The 22,207-nt window shown below is 36.0% G+C and overlaps 1 protein-coding gene across 2 annotated transcripts in view; it reads left to right on the forward strand.

Moving 5' to 3' along the window:
• LOC150105499 (prostatic acid phosphatase-like) overlaps positions 1-22,207 on the forward strand; it is a 381,909-nt gene that overhangs the window by 242,089 nt on the left and 117,613 nt on the right. For both annotated transcript variants that reach the window (XM_090394218.1, XM_090394219.1), the window contains exon 10: positions 5,279-5,358. In XM_090394218.1, the coding sequence (XP_090250344.1) occupies positions 5,279-5,358 (80 nt within the window). The remainder of the gene's footprint in view (positions 1-5,278; positions 5,359-22,207) is intronic.

The raw sequence follows: 22,207 nt of genomic DNA on the forward strand, positions 1-22,207 counted from the left end.
TGCTGTACAAGAAACTACTACATCCCACAAGGAAATATTACTATTCCTGGCTACATTCTTCTCACTGATAAAAGACATGCATGGCCTGCCGATCTATGCAAAAGAAAATTTGGAAAGAATCTCCAAATCTCTGAGCCATGCACAAAGTGACTCTGTTGGTATCCAGCTGGACAACTTTTCAATCTATATAGGCCTACTCTGTACTTCCTTAGCCAGTCTATTCTGGCATCAAATGCGATTTCAACTCACATGGGGGACACAATAATGATGATAACCCAGGCCTGCAATTGACAGACTGGATGTTAGCAAACAACCTCCATCTCCTCTATGACAGTGCTTAGAACCTTTAAATCTAAAAGATGGAGTTCAGGGACAATCCCTGACCTCTGTTTTACCACCACTAATATGGAAGGAACCTCCCCTCTCATCTCCAACTATTAAGTAGAGCAAGCACAGACCCTGCCTAATTAGTGTAGGACTTATAATCTCCAGAATAAATAGCTTCCCAATACATCAGTGGAATCTTAGGAAAGCAAACTGGGCCAAAATTTACTGAAAACAATAACATAATTCCACCTACAGTTGATAAGTATGAAAGATTCACTAAACTTTTCATAGTATCTGTCAAGAAACACATCCCGAGATAATACAGAAAATTCGACGTAGTAGTAGTTTTCATAATATGTAGAAAACTACATACTATGAAAGTAGTGTATAGATTGTTGTAGTGGTCAACTGAAAGTAGTATTCTTTTGAGAGATAAACAACAAAACCATCCAGACACTGCTTCTGCCTTCTCCTTGGATGATGGTAGAAGGTGCTCGCTGGCAAGAAGAAATGAACAACCTCAACTTACCAGATCAAGTCACAAGGCTCGATCACTGCTCCGTTGACTGGAAGGCACTCCAGACAGAGCTAATGGAAAAGTAAGCCCCAACAGTATTGCAAAAATGTTAGCACCAAAAAAAAGCTAACCCAAGATTCCCCACAGACCAAAAAAGAAATCCATTGTCTTTATAAACAATGAATTTCACATCCTACAACTACAGCAAACTCCAATCCAGTAACTATAGATGAAATTGATGCAGTACTAATTAAAACAGGTAAAGTTCCTAGCATTGACGGCATTCTTCCAGACTTTCTTACTCACCTTAGTCCAAGAGCAAAATCCTGGCTATCTAATTTATTCTCCACAATGATAAATGCTTCCCAAAACTTTGGCATGAATCAAATATAATAGCTTAGCCAAAACCTAAGTCAACGGATGATCCTAATAACTACTGCCCCCATCCCATAGCATTATTGTACACTATTTACAAACTTTTTGAAAGGATCATCCTCTCTACAATTTCTCCAAAAACAGAAGCTATCTTACCCAGTGAACACAGTGGATACCAGAATGGTTTAAAAACAGGTACTTCCTTCATAGACCTAACATCAGCTTATGACAGTGTATGGAAGAAAGGTTTCCTATTTAAAGCAGCTAAAATAATCAACTGCCAAAAAATACTAAAATTACTGGAAATGCTTTCCAATAGGAAAAAAAAGATTCATCTGAATTCACAAAAAAGCAGAACATTTATCTTATAGGATGGATTGCCACAAGGATCTGGCCTCGAACCAGCTTTATTCGACCTGTACACAAGTGACACCTTTCCAACAGCTAGTCAAAACTTTAACGATGCTGATGACATAGCTATTGCCACCCAAGGCCTTGAGGAAACACTGAACAAAGATCTGAGCTCATTGCAAAATTACTGTTGTTTCTGATTTCCACAAGGCTCATAGAAAACTAAAAATAAACTTCTAAAAATAATCCACAAAAGTAACCCTTGTTATCTTGGTGTGACACTTGACTGTGGTCTAACTTAACAAAAACATTTGGAAAATAAATTAAAGATATCTGCCAGGAACATTAAAAACAAGCTGACAGACACAACGTTGGGTTGTAATTCTCCGACTCTAGTCTTCCCTGTTGCAGAGTACCATTCACAAGTTTACAGCCAATGTCACATGACTCTCATAGACACATAGCTTAACAACAATGAGAACCATCTCTGGTACCTTACGATCTCTTCCTCTCCCATGGTTACCTTTTCTTTACCACATCACTTCTCCCTGCTTCAGAAGCTACCATCAAAGAAAATCAGAAATAATATGTATCTTCCTGTTTATCAAGTCTTTGGACTCGTTGGAGGTGTCACGAATAATAATAATAATATTTCTTCACCTCCAGCACACAGCCTTGCCTCCAGATCCACCATATGGCTTGTGAAATTGTTCTTTCCAGATGATGGTCCCCAGAAATAGTGGAAAATACCGGAATGAACTACAAACAAGTACCTGATTACAGCCTCGACTACCAAACTGCCAAGATTATTTACCTTGACACCTCTAGAGTTGGCTAAACAGATTTAGGACCGGACAAGGCCACTGTTACCACTTATTACATCATGGGGAATTTCACAGTCACACTTTTGCATGTGTGGTGCTGTGCCGACTATGCATTATATCACTGATGACTGCCCCATACACTTCTTTCCTGGAGGCCTCACGAATTTGCATATACTCCCAGACACTTCCATCGACTGGTTAACTGAACTGTCAGTCTGCATATAGTTTTACTCATTCATTTCTTGTATTTCCCCCCATATGCTAAATAAATAAATAAACTGAACTTAAACAGAGGTCCAAAAACAGAATATTGGGGCATGCCACTGGTTATCTTCCTCTTTTGAGACACTTTTCAATGATACACAACTTGCTAGCATCTTTCAGAGATGCCAATCACCAATCCATCTAACCAATATACTATCTATTCCCATCCTCTGCAACTTGCACACCAACTTATTATTTGATAATTTGCCAGAAAAGGTTGGTCGATTGGTAGATCCTCTGCTACTAATGGCTCACTCAAAAAGTTAAGCAAGTCTGAGCACAGTTAGTAGTTGGAAGGGATTAATCGTTCAATGCTGTTGGCACACACTCTCTCTCTGAGTCTATGGACTCCCTGGAGGTGTCACATAATAATATAATCTATCAAGCGCATATCACTGTATATGATTTTTCCTTATCTAACATGCTCATTGCCTTATTATGAAATAAGGTAATGAGCCCTTTTTGGCAATACCTTTTCTTGTTTCATCACTTCCCAAACAATTACCTCATGATCACTCTCACCAACTGGCAACAGTGTTAATAGTTCATACACAATTACATCTTGCAAAGTTATCACCAAACCCCAAAGCCAGTCTTCAATCACATGCCTACTTAAGATATTTATCCCTGAGAAGTTCAACAAATTCACTCCCTTATTCCTATATACCATCTCCTCCTTCCATTCTATATTCATGTAATTAAAGTCTTTCATGAGGACCCCCCCCTTTTTTTTTTTTTTTTTTTTTTTTTTTTTTTTTTTTTACATACCTAACCAATTTGCCTAAATATTTCACAATCAGTATAGGCCAGGGAATGTTTTCTACATTCCCTGGCCTATAACAGCATCCTGTCAGATATACTAACCTGTTAATTTCAACTTCACACCACACAGATTCAATATCTGCACATGTACTATCAACTTCTGCATTTTGTGGACACAATTCCTCTGCAATCATTAACAGTACTTCCCCTCCTCTTTTCACGTTCCTATCCTTCCATTTCTATTCCCGAAATCACATCATCCCCAGACAACCAAGTTTCACTTATACCAGTTATCTTTGGGCATACTGACTCAATCAACACAACAAACTCTACTCTCTTATTTTGAATACTCCTTAGATTTGTATATAGACATAACAATCCCTGTGTTTTTGAGGTCATTCTACATTCTCTAGTCTAGCTACTATACCACACTCTCTCTTATATCTTGACCACTCCCATTTCCCTGATCCTGACTCTGATTGCTATTTATATCCATCTCATCCTCAGTTTTATGCATTCCATCATCTTGTTCTGCCACAACCACATCTTCAACCTCATATCCATCTCCTTCCTGTATACAACCTTCTGTGCTATCCTGCTTCACAAGTGCCCTTTGATTACTAGCTACATTAACTTCTTGATTCTGTGCATTCTCAGCAAACAATACTTTCTAAATGCCCAACACCAAACCCATTCAAACAAAGTCCAACTTTAAAACATTTCAACTTCCCTTCAAATTCACTCCATAGATTTACAAACTGAAACCCCTTCGCCTTAGGCAACTTATTCATCTTGCTATTCATCATCTCTGCTCTCCTTCTATTGTCTTTTCCAACAACACTATTATCTTTTATCTTTCACAACAACTTCCTCGATCTCTATCAACATCCCCCCCCATCTAAGTAATTTGTGCCCACAGTTACCACTAATTCTGATGCCTGTTCTTCCCCCCTCTGCAGAGCATCAGTTATTTGTTTCACCAGGAAAGCATATTTTGTACACTTTATTAATCATCACACCTCTAATGATCAAGTCTCCATACAATGATATATGATTATCCTATACTAATACTAACTTCCTCCTCCTCATTCACATCAGCCAGTCTCTTCTTTAGGTGTTTCATCTCATCTTCCAGATGTTTTATTTCACCTTTCATTTTCACCAACTCTTGCCTAAGCTCTTCTATTATGGCCCCAACTCTAGCTCTCATTTCAAAACACACTAACCTAGCAATACACTTTCACACACATTAATGGGTATACTTTCCTTCTGTTTGCTCTAACAGTCAACAAATCTTTCATGTTTCAGTGCATACATGAAGAAATTTTCATAATGCATCCACCAGGAAAAATCCAAGGTGAAACTCAATCTTCATGTGCTGAAGTATTCCATGCCATAGATGCACTTCTTTATGAATCCCATTTTCAGAAAGCAGAAGCAGTAGGAACAAATTAAACTAACAATATTTCAACAATGAACACTATTGAAGGACACTTGTATCCAACATGAAAAAAATTAAGCACAATTATATGATATGAAAGCCAAACTATATACTATTAAAAACACTTTTTCTTAGCTGTTTATAGTCATTGTTTGAAACTGATAATTTCTCCACTAAATCTGTTAAAATATATGCAGCAGTGCTAGTCACTCCTCATTTACAGTTCAACTGCATTCAGAAAACAAATTCTTCTTCCTTTGTTCATTCTTCTAGTGCATCTTCAGCAGTACCACAGGTTATGCTATAACTAGAATAATCTCTCCCATGGAATTAATAGTAAATATTGATTCTCTAGCAAGTCATTTAATATATTATAGCTAATCACTATATTAAATTGTTACTGTATTTTCATTTCAGCTGCTGCTGTCATAATCATATTGGCAAGTCTTGTAATCTTCTTGGTTGTATCCTTATCAGTTTTGCTGTGCAAATATAATGTAAGATCTCGAACTATTGTCTATCAGCTATTGCCTACACAGTAGGCCATTTACTAATACTGTGGTTTGTTTAATTAACAAATTGTGCCTGCAGAACGTTTATTGTGTTTGAGTAAACTTGTTAGTGTTGATGTCCATATGAATGTATTAAAAAAAAAAAAACTGGTCCTGTGATGTTACTATGGGTTGTGAATTTTTTTTTTTTTTGTATCTGTGTTAGTGAATTTTGTGATGTAATTAATTATGTTGTTTGAAAAATAAGATAACTTTTGACAGTTTATGCAATTTTTATAAAGCTATAATAATTAGGAATTAATATAAAGACATACATAATGAAAACTTTTTTTAGCATTTAAACCAGTTACTAAAATTCTTGCTACACAAGCACCTTTATAATGGACTAGCAAGAAATTGAGTTAAATTTTGATAGCATTAGTCCTGCTGATACAAAGGAAATTATACACCATTCTTTGGTTTTTAGGAGTTAGCCATTATCTACACACTTTTTTTAATATCACTGTGATATTTGTTTTTAAATTGCAATTTCAATGTTTTTATATAAAGCAAGTGAATAACAAGTGAGTTAATCACTTATATTAATGATTATGAATTTTTTTTATCATTCCATAATAAGATAATCAGCAACTTCAAGATAACGATATAATGATTTGATTATCTTAATGTTATTGTTGGAGCATTCTGATTATACATGTATTTTTATACATTTACAGTGTTTATTTTAAATGTTGACTTTCCTGTGATCTACAAGTAGCATAATTGTGTTTATCTAAGTCAGGGGTCTCAAACTCAAATGCAGCAAAGGGCCAGCCAGTTAGATGTATTCTGTGAACCAAAACATAAAGGCTCTAACAAAAGCCCTTTTGTTGCCGAGCCTTTATGACTTACGTAAACAGTTATACCACTATTTAAATTTTAAAAATATAACAAGTTTAGAAAATATAAGTTCAATTACATTTTATTCATACTTTAAGAAAATTATTTAAATACGTATTTTTGACTTAGAAAATAAAGATTTTTATCTATGAGTCCTTTTTTAAATTTGATTTTGATCCTAAAACCTGACATCTTTCCCTCTGTACTAACATGTCAATATCTGCATTTTCGTTTCATGTTGCAATATGAGGTATTGCATTTAATCTAGAATTTTTTATCCGTGAGCGGAACTTCGACTTATTAAGTTTCATAATTGAAAATAATTGCTCACATACATAGATGCTTCCAAAGATTGACAACATTTTTGCACAATAAATTTTATATCTGAGATAAATTCAGACATTGTTATGGGCAAAAAAAATAAGTTATTGAGGTAACTTTTTATTAACACACTATCATATTACCATTGTAATATGATAGTGTGTTAATAAAAAGTTACCTCAATAACTTATATTTTTAACCTTTACAATGTCAATAAGTTACAGTAACCTGTAACTTATTGACATTGTATCATATGGCTTAAAATGGCTGCACGACTTCCATTCGATGATAGAAACATGGTACAAAGAATTGTAGTAATAAGTTTTACTTTTGTTTAAAGCTGTCATAAAACATTTAGAAGATTGAATTTTTTTCTGTTTTAATCCCTGCATAATGTTAGAAGCATTGATTTTTAGAAAAGAAATCATTAAGGTCGCAGGTTGGTTACAAAGCCTTCACAGTCTGGATATGGCCCATGGGCCGCCAATTTGCGACCCCTGATCTAACTGAATATTTTTTTTCACTTCTATGATGTCTTTGAATGCGATTTCACTTTTCATAGAAGCAACTTTAGTTATTTAAACAGTTGTAATTGTGATTGAAAAAAAATCACACAGAAATTTTAAGTGTTTTTTTTAGCAGTTTGGTAGATATTTTAAAAGGAACTAAGGGCAAAATAGTATTCCATAATAAATTATTCATGTATCCTGATGTTAGTGACAAAAATAATATGTAATTGTGTTTGATTAAATGTATATTTTCATGTATTTTGTGTTTATTATATTGAATCCTTTGTGATCTACAAAAAGATCTGCTTTAAAATAAATAATATTATTATTATTGGATAGACAGTCTTTAGACTTTACAGAGTCCAAAGATTCATTGTGGGTGATCCACATATCTCCTATATCTTTTTCTTGAATGTATTCACAACAGGCTAGCAATCCATTCCACTCATTCCTCACTCTCCAAGAGAAAAATCTAAATAAACCAAGTTTCCAAAAATTACCTCCTTGTTCTGCCCACTACAGCCAAGTGCTGAAAAATTTCCTCTGTATCAAACCCATGAAACTGTTTTAATAATTTCCATCATATCATATCACCTCTTTTCTGAACTCACAAACTCTCATCATAGGGAGTGTTCTATCATTTTCTCATCTCCAAGAAACCCAAGTGAGCAGATCTGTGCACAAATAATCCAGATGTGGCCATATCAAAGCCTTATAAAGAGGCTTTGAAAATGATAAGGACATTATCATTATAACTTCCCTTATCTTAACTTGTATATTCCTCAGTAACCAATAATCCTATGAGCTACCTTGGTCATATGTCGTCTGAACTTCAACTCCCTATCCACCAACAACCCCAGATTCCTAGATTCATCAATTTCCTGGAGCACAGTACACAACTTGTAATATTTTCATCCCAAAAGATAACTTTACACTTTCCCACATTAACCTGACATTTGTTATCTTAATTAACTATTACACTACCCGATTTTGCATCCAATTAATATAATCCTTCAAATAATTTCTTACATTTGTATATATAAACTATTATTTCACACTGCTAGTCACTGCTTTCTCCTGGATTCAGATACCATATATTCTTCATTAGTCCATCAGCTACTCCAGTTTGCTAAAACCATGTGGTATTCTGTCAAATGCCTTTACAAAATCTATCAGTATCATTATGCAGCCATTTTCTTTATCCAACTCAATCATCAATTATAAAAAGTGAGTAATTACCAAGAAACAGATAGATAAGAATATATCTATTCCTGAATTCTTTTACCACCTACCAAGGTTTGGTCTATAATTTGCAAACTGTAGTCTCAAATTTATAAATATTATTCATGAAAACAAAAATAAACCTTAAAAAGTCATTAGCCAGACACTGAAGAATATTGATTCAACCACGAAGACATGTGGTGAGACTGTAAGGATAGAAAATCCAAACTTTATGGGACCTCAAGAATTTAAAGAGGCAGTTACTTGGGGGGGGGGTAAGAAAACATTGAAAGTTCCTAGCCATTAAGCTGTTGAAAGTTTATTTTTCACTTGGTCAGACTATAATAAATTTAGTTTAATCCTTTATCCAAGTGTGTGCAAACAAAGTTTGCCCTGAAAGTATCTTCTGGACTGGAGTAAAGTGGTACAACACCAGGCAACTCCTTGCAAAGGTGGAGCAAGCTACCAACACTCCTATCTCAGTATCTCCCATAATGCAAAACACATCTCCTTGCAGATATGTATAATTTTATGCATTAAGGGATAGGAGGAGATGACCTTGCTAATGCTTCTGCCTGGTATCTCCACTTGGGCCTGGCTCCCACTGAAGAGACCTCAATAAAGGTCGAAACTAGTCCCTTCCCTTAATGCATAATATTATACATATCTGCAAGGAGATGTGTTTTGCATTATGGGAAATACTGAGATAGGAGTGTTGGTATCTTGCTCCACCTTTGCAAGGAGTTGCCCGGTGTTGTACCACTTTACCCCAGTCCTGAAAATACTTTCAGGTGCAAACTCTTGTTTGCACACACTTGGATAAAGGATTAAACTAAATTTATTATAGCCATTAAGCTGGAAGGTGCTCTAAGACAATACAGAGATAAATGCAAGAAACTTAAGCTGTGTGCAAAAAGAGTAATGGAAGGACTGGAGAGAATGGAATGTAGAACATAAATATCACAAAGATGACAAAATGTCTTGGAAGCTGTGTTGAAAATGCTTATAAATGGAAGAAAGAGTACTATAAAAGGACTCAGAATGAAAAAATGATATAAAAATTGAAGATAATCTGGAGTAATTACTTTGAAAGATTTCAATTAATAAGCAGTGACAGAACAGTTGTAGAAAATATTTAAGAGTACGCCAATAAAGAATACAGAAAAGCCATCCTAAACCTGAAATGTTGAAAATTTTTTCACTTTGGTTGTAAATTAAATTAAAACTGCCAAGAAATTATATTCTTGCTTAGCATGAGTAAAGTTTGCATGTGAAATATAATCACAACGAGGTTTCTTGTATATAGAGGCTAGTGACTTCATATTAATTGCTTTGCATAATGCAAAGCACACATCCTTTTGGGTATGTACAATACTATGCATTATGAATATTAACTACCCACACCAGTTTTCACCTTTTTTTGAAGTCTCATCATTCTATATACAAGTAGCCTGATCATGAATATATTTCATGTGCAAGCTTTGTTTGCTTACGCTTGGATAAAGGATTAACTAAGAATATAATTTCTTAGCGTCTTGCATTTAATGTACAACTTCTTCTTCTTCCTAACATGGAATATAGGCCATGTGGCCTGTTCCGGCCTCATGCCATCTCTTTCTTGGTCTTCCGATTCTTCTTTTTCCACTTATTTTGTATCTGTATAATATTTTTGGTAGTCTGCTGTTGTCCATTCGATTTAAATGTTCTAGCCATTTTTGTTTATACTGTCTTATGTAGTAATTAATTGGTTTGATTTTTAGGGATTGTAAGATTTCTTCATTTGTTTTGTGGTCCCACTTGGTATATCCAGCTGTTTTTCTGAGGAACTTCATTTCTGCTGTTTGAATTCGTTTTTCATCTTTCCTTTTCATGGTCCATGTTTCGCTTCCATATAGTAGAGTTGGTTTTGACAAGACATTATATAGTCTGATTCTAGTGTGTTTTTGTACCAGGGATGACTTAAATATACTGTTTATTATGCCATTTACTTTGACTAAGTTTGACAAAGGGAGGTACGATGCCTATAAAAGCATCGGCATGCGGCAATTGTCATAATTTAATGTACAACCAAGTGAAAAAAAAAACTTTCAACAACTAGCTCTAATCCAGAGTATTGTAATAACAAGGTATGACTATTATTTTTATGGCTATTTTTGCCTGTTTTTGTTTAGGAGTGTCACTTATTTTAAATACATTGGCTATTTACTCAAGAATTCTTAGGGTATTATAAGTGTATTTTAAAGGTAAATATATGCAGACTAATAGAGGAAGAAATTTTGCACATACCTTGTTTGGATGTTAGGATGTCTTCATTCTCCATACTTCTGCTGTTAGGCTGTTAAAGGGGGGGGGGGGATTATTGAATCTTGTCTCTGCTCGTCAAAAGTATTCTTCTGTAAACAAGTGATTTGATGAGCTGCTTTAGACACTTTTGCTATGTGCCTCCTAAACTTTAACTCTATCCACTAACACTCCCAAGTCTCTGGCTTCGAGTCCATCAATGTGGTATAAAAAAGCTGGTAATCTTTTTACTCCAAAATGCATAAGCTTACAGTTTGACACATTAAACAGATAAAAAATGTTGACATCATCTGTATTAACTATTGCTCTTTGCATCATCAGCTAACAACTGAACAGTTACCCTGAGATCCTTTCCTGTATCGTTAATGAACAAATTAAACAGTAGCAGTTCAAGAACAGAACCCTGCAGCACACCACTAGTCACAGGTCTTCTTTTGAACTCCGCTCCTGAATAAACTATTCTCTGATATCTCTCCATCAACCACCCTGCTATCCATCTAAGCAACCCTATATCCATCCTTATATGCTGCAGTTTATGATTAGAATTCCATGTGGTATCCTGTCAAAGGGCCTTTGCAAAGTCCAGCAGTATCACTGCAAACCCATTTTCTTTATCCAACTCAGCTGTCACTATATTATAAAACGTGAGGCAAGTTACTTAGGCATGACCTACTCTTCACAAAACCACACTGCCCTCCCCCATACAGTATCCTATTTCCATCTATCCATTCCTGTATTTCGTTCTTCACCCACTTCTCCAATATTTTGACAACAACCCCTGATATGCTGACTGGTCGGTAATTTTCTATATCAGTCTTGGAACCTCCTTCATGCAATGGAACTATTTTCCCCTCTCCTCTATTTTCCCCTTGGGACTAATCCAGAGCTGAGACTTAGATTAAACAATATGGTCATGGGCACTGACAATTCCCTCGCCACTTCACATAAAACTCAAGCTATACTATCCAATCCCACAGCTGTATTCACATTAAGGTTCGTAATATGCTGTACAGCTCCATTTCATTTACCTCATTTCCCATATAAGCCTTTGGCTCTCTCTCTCTCTCGTTCCTGTATTATCACTTCACTTGTTCGCTTAGTAATTCTAGCATTCTGATGACTGATTCTGTTACCTCCTTACCATCAGCATTCATCTAAATCATTTTACCATATGCATTCTTTCTTTTACTTGCAGTATATCGAAAAAACTGTTTAGGATTCTCTTCAGCCTGCATTCGTTAATCTCCTAAGCTTGTCATACTTACCAGCCCTGTAATTCCAGATATATCCTGTCTTAACTTAAAATTCAATGTAGATATACAACAGAATTTCTCTAAGTATACATAATAGAAACCGTCAGGAACAGGCTGGCTTCAAACCTGACAGAAGCTGTTGTGATCGACAACCTTCATAGAGAACAGCTTTGAAAAACAATTGAAAACAACAGTGGTATTCATGGACCTCTCTGCTGCCTATGACACGATGTAGAGAGAGAGAGAGTCTCATTTTAAAATTCTTAGAAAACTATCCCATCACCAAAACTAGCCAACCTACTTAATCAAATACTAGCAGACAGATGGATACAAGTATCTCTCAATGAATCCAAAGGTAAATTCTTTAAGATTAAAAATGGCCTACCTCAAGGGTCAGTTCTCACCCAGTTGCTTTTTAACTTATATAGTAGTGATATCCCAGTGACAACATCATGGAGATTTATGTATGCTGATGATATTGCCATTGAAACTCAACATTCTACATTCCAAAAAGCTGAAAACATCTTAAGTGAAGATCTGACTGTATTTGATAAAACTTTAGACGATAGTGATTGCAATCCAATCTGAACAAAACTGAAGTCGCATCCTTTCATTTAAGTAATATCCAGGATAACTATATCCCAAAAGTTTACTTCAGTAATAACCAGGTGAAATAATACCTAGGAGTTACCCTAGACAGAAGTTTGACATTTAATATCATCTAGAAAATATCGCTGAAAAATTAAAAACGTGTAATAATATAATGCATAAACTTGTTAGTACTTCTTAGGGTGCTGATGCCAACACACTACCACATTCTACATTCCAAAAAGCTGAAAACATCTTAACTGAAGATCTGACTGTATTTGATAAAACTTTAGACGATAGTGATTGCAATCCAATCTGAACTAAACTGAAGTTACATCCTTTCATTTAAGTAATATCCAGGATAACTATATCCCAAAAGTTTACTTCAGTAATAACCAGGTGAAATAATACCTAGGAGTTACCCTAGACAGAAGTTTGACATTTAATATCATCTAGAAAATATCGCTGAAAAATTAAAAACGTGTAATAATATAATGCATAAACTTGTTAGTACTTCTTGGGGTGCTGATGCCAACACACTACCACACTGTCTTTGGTTTATTCTACAGCAGAGTATTGTGCTCCTGTGTGGCTGAACAGTGCACTTGCTTCTTTAGTCGACCAGCCGAATCTACTATGAGGATAATCTCTGGTGCTCTAAGGCCTACTCCTGGCTATAGTTCGCCCACCGTTTGTAGGTCTCTGCTGATGTCTTGCCAAGAATAGTCGATTCATGCTGAAGGGGAGAAAGAAATAAAAGATGTACGAATTGGTAGCCAACACGCGAAATCACGTGCTTTATAGGTAAAATTTTCCAACTGTTATACAAGCAACATAGTTAACTACAATAATCATAAAAGAGAAGTTAATTTTCCGACCTGTAATAATAAACAACTCATCCCACAATACGGACTGATTACCCTATTATCGGAATGGATTCTCCTTTTTCTGATATGCGCAGAAGTGTCTAAGGATCTCTAATTGATGGGTGAACTATACTGGCTCCCAACTCTCAGTAATATAGTCCCTCCCTAACTTCGTAGGACTTTGCCTTAAGCAAGTTATGGACAAAAATAATTGGAAACAGTTCCTTGCCTATCCACCAAGACATTTCCTTCCATACCTCACAAAGACAGAAATCCAAGCACCCTGCCTTGGAGGAGTGCAATACAAATGAACCATTAGAACTTGATCTGTGTGAGTCATGGGGATCAAAGCCATCCCATCTGGATGGCTTGATCTCCCTAGACATGTATGAACCACTTTAAATCAGAACAGGACCGGACATGGGAGATGTAAACATCTCTTGCATAAAGAACTGGTCAGATACCCCAAACTGTGAATGCGGAAGCAGGATTCAGACCATCAATCACATTGTGCTTGAGTGCCCTATCTACTCATTCTCAGCACTAAAGATGTTTTAAACTGATTCCAGGATCCCTCAAGTGGATCAGGGATTTAAGGATTAAGCTCTCATTCTTAATTTGTAATAATTTCAACTTATTGTACCCCTTTTAATATGATTTCTGCAATTGTTTTTATGTTGTTTTATGTAATATGTATGTAATATTCTGAGACCTGTTCATCATACACTAAATAAAATAAACTGAAAATTCCACCCATTTAGCCACCTCCCATATAATCACTCTCAACAATTGGTGGCAACGTGGTCATATTCGTTATAGACAAATGCTCAAGATGCAATTACCAGATCAAGCATTCTCAAATCCCTAATGTATTCCATCACACACTGTCTCAGGTAATTATCCCTTAGTAACTGCATGAATTCCATTTATTTCCTTCCATGTGTCCTCTCCTCCTTCCAATCTATGTTCCCATAATAATTACCTGTCCTCTGCATATTGAGTCTATTTGCTGATGCATACTATCTTCATCTTTTTCATCCCCTGGTCTATTGCAGCATCCAACTGTATATTTTGTTCTGCTGGCCTCAATTTCATACCAGATGTGCTGTTTTCACTGGCCTGCAGTTGAATTTCCACTCTCTTTTTGTTTATCAGCTATCATCAATAACACCCCCCCCCATTCTTTTCTCTCTATTCTCCCTGAACACACTATATCCTTCACATTCTATCCCACTAACTATATCATATTCTGTTAGCCATGTTCTCACTAATGCCAATAACCTTGGACCAGGATGAATCAATCAACCAATGCCAAAAATTCCTCCTGCTTGTTCCAAATGCTCCCAGCATTAGTGTACATAAAGTGCAAAAGCCCCTTAGGCCCACCGCTATCTTGACGCTTTATACTAACTATCCCATTCTGGTTTGTTACCAGTGGTACTAACCTAGGCATATTATACACATTCTACACTCAACTACCTCACTGATGTCTGCATATCCACTAAACAGCCTCAAAGCTCTAGTTTACCTGATTCTGCACATCCACTTTCACTTCATTTAACACTTTTTCCAGTCTTTGAACACCAAATCCATTCAGATGCAAACCATCCTGCTTGTATAAGTCCTTTTGCCTGTCAAACACTCCACAGATCAACAAACTTCACACTGCTCCTCCTGCATCGAGTCATTCACTATTATGGCCCTCCTTCTCAGCTCTACTCTGTCATACTGCAGCAAGACACTGTCTTAACTCTCTCATTCTTTTCTTTTGCTACTTCCAGTAATTTTTTCATGTCCTCTCCCATGCCATATTTGTCTCCTTTTAAATCATTCATTCTAGCCACTACAATAATTTCTTTCACTCTATCCTTTTGTGCTCTAATAGCCTCACTAACATCATTAATTTTTGCATCCAGGCCCCTTCATTTCTCTTATCTTGCACTTCTTTCTTTCTGTTATCAGCTGACTCACCTGCCAGACATTTCTGCATTCGCGCCAGCTTTGCAGTGTATCACTCTGCACAACCAAACTATATCCCTCATTGCAGCCAACTCTTCATTCTTTACATCAGTCATACTATTTCGTTCAACACTTTTTCTCTCTCTCACAATTGTGTCACATTTAATGTCGCTCTCAATCATATCTGGCATTACATCACACATTTTCAATTGTATTCTCAGTTCCATTTCTTTCAAACCAAATTCCAGCTGCTTTCGGTAATGTATACATTTTTCAGACATTGCACTGCACAAAGTCCTTTTGACTAAATTCTTTAAAAATGATGCCTTGGATGCCATTGTTCTGCTTTGCATCAGTGGCATGTGCTATGCTATGCTATGCTGTGTAACTCATCATGCAAAACTTTTAATGTAAACTAATTAATTACATAATAGTTAATTCTAACATAATTTTTAAAACTAAAAAACTCAGCTTTCGGAGTTCTCAAAACACAGTTGTACTATGATACACCACCTGGCATTCCATTTTTAACTTATGTGAGAGATTGTGAAAAATTAGAGAAGTGAACATGTGGCTTCAATGTGAATCATATTAAAAATGAAGCTATTAGGGACTGACATTGTTATCATTCAAGAATGTGAAAGCAGAACCAATCTCTGGTAGTATGGTTATTAAACAGAATGGGAGAAAGAAAAGTTAGCAGAACAAGTATTTGATGTCAGGATGATAGGAAAAAGACCTCAAAAAGAAAAAGATTTAGGTGGACTGATGTAGTTAGAAGTGCCTCAGAAGACTGAAATATAGTTAACAATATTAGTCTTAATAGATGGACTAATTTGGAGTAAAACTGTTGATAGGAAGTTAGCAATAATGTGAACTTTTAATATCAGAGTAGCCTGTATCTCCATTGAGGGTGCATATCAGGAATTTGATTATTGGTATCTTGTATTGAAAGCACTTTTTCTTTTCTTTTTTCTATAAACAGGAACACATTTCATCTAAAAACACTTCAGTACTTATACATCATTTCGATATAAAAATCCATGAATAAAATATTTTCAAAATATCTGTATCAATACTGTTTTGTCCATAGATTACTTACTGTTCAATTTGTTAGTTACCTGAGGACAGAGTCCTTGCTCTCTAGATACAAACCATGGATTTAGATCCCATTTCAGCATGGATGCTTCTAAATTTCTGTAGGTGGCAGATAATTTCACCGCTCAGCAGGAACCCCACCCTACTTCAGGCCATTTTAGGAACCACCACCACCTTGAGTAGGGTGGTGGTGGTTCCTGCTGAGCAGTGATATTCATAATTGGATATCTGGATCAGATATTACATGTATCTCCATGGAGTTAGGAGACTCAATCCAGGAAGAAGGCCCACACTAATCATTATTTACAAAATACCTATCATAACTCTCCTTAAACTTTCACTGTCACCTTTGGTAATAAGTTCCAGTCATCACTCTCCAAGCAAAAAATCTAGTTCTATTGCCTTGTAGCATTGAAAAATTTCTTTAATATCAATATTATATAACCTTCTCTAGAAACTTAAAAGTTTCTATCATGTCCCCCTATTTTCTGCTCATCAACTAAGCTTTACAACCCATACATCTTCAATCTCTCTCTCTCTCTCTCCTCAAGGGAAGTATTTCACAGACCTGGGTGATCATCTTGGTCACTTATCTCTGTATTCTCTATACCACCTTATAATCCCCAAGAAACCCAGGTGACCAAATCTGCATGCAGTAGTTAAAATGCTGCCATATCATAGCCTTATAAAGAGGGATAATGACCTCTCCCCTCCCTCTCTCTCTACTTTTTAATGTGTACTTCAACAACCTGATCATCTTTTCAGCTATTTTGCCAATTTGCAATATGCCCTCTGAACTTGAATTTTCTCTCTCTCCCTCCCTCTCTCTCTCTCTCTCTCTATATATATATATATATATATATATATCACTTCCAAATCCCAGCCTCATCAATATACAGTGAATAGAGTTGTAATTTTCATTCCAAAGTTCATAACTTTACACATTAAACTAACAACCATTATCCTTTTGTCCACACTGCTGATATGTTTGAATTATCCTGCAGGATTTCTACATCATGTTTTATATATATACATAGAGAGGGGAGGTCATTATCCCTCTTTATAAGGCTGTGATATGGCAGCATTTTAATTACTGCATGCAGATTTGGTCACCTGGGTTTCTTAGGGATGAGGAGGTGGTGTAGAGAATACAGAGATAAGCGACCAAGATGGTCACTTATCTCTGTATTTCACAGACCCAGGTCTGTGAAATACTTCCCTTGAGGAGAGATTGAAGATGTATTTGTTGTAAACATGTCTATAAACATGATTTATATGACTCCCCAGTTTTGCATTAACAAACAACTGAATACTCCCCATTAAATTATTTTCTAACTCTTAGCCCACTCACAGTACTATGTGATAGGTTTAAGATCTTTATGGATGATATCCACATTAAAAAATACAAACTTACTGACTCCTTTTTCTTACAAATTACTGATGTATGCAAAACTGTTAATGATATACAAACAGGAACAAAAATGGAGGGATATAAATCTTTGAAAAGGATAGAAAAAGGTAAAAGGACTATTGTTAATGATAGGAGTGGAATTATGGCTGCTTGAGGTGAAGATAAAAGGTGACAGTGTGTGCAATGGCTTTGGAACTATGAGGTAAGGTAGGACATCTGATAAGATGTTATAGGCCTTGGGATATAGAGAGCCATGTGTATGAAATAATATGGAAAATTGGTTGAGCAAGTAAAAGAAGTGTGATTGTAATGGGCTATATTCATCTAATTCAGGTGAAATAACAGAGATGTTATTTCACCTGAATTAGATGAAACATCTGAAGATTGAATACCCTCGACTATCACATAGTCATTGCCCAAGAGAAAACTGACAATCTAGTTAAAGGAAGAAAGGCAGACCACGAGATGGCAATGTCAATTACAACAGCACAGATTTTTCCAAACCTTTCCATGACACGCATGATGAGAGGTGTGTGTGATGTAGTTGAATAGATCTGCTGTGGTTCTTGATGGGTGTAATCCATATGGTCAGTGATTAGTTGACAGTTCTCCAGATACTGCTATTATGGTATTGCTTGAATTTTAGAGAGGAATTTGCATTTTCAACAATTAAACAAAGATAGCCAGTTACTTTTAAATTGCAGCGCCTTCCCATTTCTCTCAATTATTCAATCTTCAAAAGAATGAACCTTCAAAAACCAAACCTTTGAATGGGCTAATGTCTCAACTAACTTCTGGTGCAGCACCATGTAAACGTACATGATGTCATCCAAACCTTTAATTATGCAATTGGCAAACTGCTCTCGAACTGTGGATGGGTAACCGAGGGACTGCTGTGTGCGTGTATATATATATATATATATATATATATATATATATATTTATTTATTTTAAAATTAATATACTGACTAAAAACAAGAAAAGTATGATAAAAATTTTAATAAAACACAACTAGTTTCGTTGGAATGCCAACTTCTTCAGGTATGTAAATAATTAAAAACAAAAAAAACTGGAAAAATAACAAGTCAAAAAACATGGACTTTGGACTTCTTATGTAAACAAATTGGAAATAGCAACAATCAAATTTTAACTGGTATCCACATGGCAAGTCTAGCATGAGGCATAAGTGAGTGACCACTGACTTGAGAGCGCCAGAACTGAATCGCTGTGCTGAGAGAGTCTGGCAGGTTGCAACTTAAATTATTGTTCATGTGTGATGGGTCCAAACTATTTCTTTTGATTCTAGGTTAAGTCTCTCAAGTTCGTCATTGCATTTATGGATAGTGGTCGTGAGATTCCAGTCTATCTGATGTTGCCGCTCTTCTAGATTGGAGCTAGGAGAGAAAAGAACATGACTGGAGAGGGCGCTTGCATGGGTTCTCTTATGAGAGATATCATGTTTATGTTCTTCAAGGTGTAGTGAGACAGACTTATCAGTTTGTCCATAATAAGGTTTACCGCAGCTGCAGATGATTTTGTAAACTCCTGGAAACTGTAGTTGGTTGCGTTTTTGTTTGGGTTGACTCAGGAAAGAACGAAGTTTTGGTAGGGTGGTGAAGTAAGTTTTGATGTTAAATTTCTTCATACTTTTTTGCCAGTTTTGGTGATGGAGAGCTTATAAACGACAATTGAATATGAGTAATAGGATTGGAGTTATCTTCTTGCTGAGGTTGAAGACGTTGGGTAAATGTTAGTTATGCTTTGAGATGAATAGCCATCGTTCAAGAATGTGCTTTTGAGGTGGTCAAGTTCTATTTGAAGATCTTTTTCTGAAATAAAAGATCTCGCTCGATGGGCTAGAGTGGAAATAATACCAAGTATCTGCGGAGGGAAATAACGAGAGAAGGCATGTAAGTGTCCATCTGTGCGAGTAGTTTTACGAAAAATCTAAAATTTGAGACAATCAGGCAACCTAGTGATCTTTAAATCCAAAAAGGCGAAAACGCTGTTCATCTCGAGTTCTGATGTGAATTTGATATTCTGGTGGCGATTATTCAAATGATCTAGGAAGGTTTGTAACTCCTCTAGACCATATTCCCAGATGAGGATGATATCATTCATGTATCATAGACACAGTTTTGGTTTTAATGTTGCGCTTGAAATAGCTCTTTCTTCAAAGTCTTCTAAAAATATATTGGCTAACACTGGAGATAACGGGCTGCCCATAGCTAAGCCACTGGTTTGTTTATATATTTTTCCTTCAAATGAGAAATAGCCGGAGTGTGTGCAATGCATTAATCGGGTAAAAATTTTCTTGGAAACTTTGTTTTTCAGTAGTTTTGACGAGATTAACTCTACTACGCATTAAGGAATATCAAAAGATTCTAGAAGATTGGACTTTTCACAAACAGGTTAGTCATTTTAAAGAGATGCAAGTCCCACTCTATCATCCCAAAGTTCTTAGATTTTAAGGAATCTATTTGCACAAAATATTTGCTGCAAAGCAAAACCTGCATCTGTTAAATGAAAGAATTGCAGACACTAAATATATTCTAGCTTCAGCTTTCTCTAAAAAAAAGATGCTTTAGAAAATAGCCTGAGTTCTTCTTTAGACAACAGTTCTTGGAATGAGGTTAAAAACATCACTCTCACACCATGCTTCTAGATTCCAAGACACCAATAAATTAACTCTCATCAGGAAATTTAGTCGCCTCAAACAGGAACAAACTCATCAATCCCCTATTGGTTTACAAGGCCTAAAAAATGTTGTCATAAACAAATCCTCATATATCCTTTCTCCTGAAATTAGCTGAAAAAAGCTGAAATTAGCATAGTCTAAAGATCTCAACTTTGTCCTGTCCCCCACCTCCATTCCTAAGGAACTCTTTCTAACCAAAGTAGAAAAGGCTGCCTCACATCTACCAAAACAAATAGCAAACCTACTCAGAATGGAAGGTATTTTTGCAATAAACAACAGACATCAACCTGCAGATAATTTATCTTGTGGCGAAAGAAAAGCTATCCACCATCTTCGCAACAACAACAAAATCATTATTCTACCAGTGGATAAAGGTAATGCACAACTGTAGTTCTCGACAGATCTGATTACCACTCCAACATCAACGATTTATTATTATCTGATACTTGCTCTCTCTTACAAAGTGACCCTATGAGAGAACTTCATAACCATACTAACAACCTTCTCAAATCTACTCCAGAACTTCCTAGACATACCAGGCTATCTCTCGGCTCTCTTCATCCACTAAGATTCACAAGACAGACACTCCTTCAAGACTGATTGTTGAAGGCATTGACTCACTCACAACCTGTCCAAATACCATGCTTCTTCCTTAAAAGATCTCATTGGTAATTCCTCCTCATTTATCAAAAACTCTGAAGATTTCACATCTAAGATAAAAAATTTAAAACTCAAGGACTCTGACAGAATGGTTAGTTTTGACATTGTCTCTCTCTTCACAAATGTGCCAACAGAAAGTCCTCAATCTACTGAAAAACGAAGTTTCCAAGAAAATTTTTACCCGATTAATGCATTGCATAAACTCCGGCTATTTCTCATTTGAAGGAAAAATATATAAACAAACCAGTGGCTTAGCTATGGGCAGCCCATTATCTCCAGTGTTAGCCAATATATTTTTAGAAGACTTTGAAGAAAGAGCTATTTCAAGCGCAACATTAAAACCAAAACTGTGGCTATGATACATGAATGATATCATCCTCATCTGGGAATATGGTCTAGAGGAGTTACAAACCTTCCTAGATCATTTGAATAATCGCCACCAGAATATCAAATTCACATCAGAACTAGAGATGAACAGCGTTCTCGCCTTTTTGGATTTAAAGATCACTAGGTTGCCCGATTGTCTCAAATTTTCAATTTTTCGTAAAACTACTTACACGCCTCCTCTCATTATTTCCCTCCGCAGATACTTGGTATTATTTCCACTCTAGCCCATCGAGCGAGATCTTTTATTTCAGAAAAAGATCTTCAAATAGAACTTGACCACCTCAAAAGCACATTCTTGAACGATGGCTATTCATCTCAAAGCATAACTAACATTTACCCAACGTCTTCAACCTCAGCAAGAAGATAACTCCAATCCTATTACTCATATTCAATTGTCGTTTATAAGCTCTCCATCACCAAAACTGGCAAAAAAGTATGAAGAAATTTAACATCAAAACTTACTTCACCACCCTACCAAAACTTCGTTCTTTCCTGAGTCAACCCAAACAAAAACGCAACCAACTACAGTTTCCAGGAGTTTACAAAATCATCTGCAGCTGCGGTAAACCTTATTATGGACAAACTGATAAGTCTGTCTCACTACACCTTGAAGAACATAAACGTGATATCTCTTATAAGAGAACCCGTGCAAGCGCCCTCTCCAGTCATGTTCTTTTCTCCCC

This window comes from Typopeltis vanoorti, chromosome 6 (genome assembly GCF_054136105.1).
Source record: "Typopeltis vanoorti isolate ZY-2024b chromosome 6, IOZ_Tvanoo_1.0, whole genome shotgun sequence".
In the NCBI taxonomy this organism is placed as follows: Eukaryota; Metazoa; Arthropoda; class Arachnida; order Uropygi; family Thelyphonidae; genus Typopeltis; species Typopeltis vanoorti.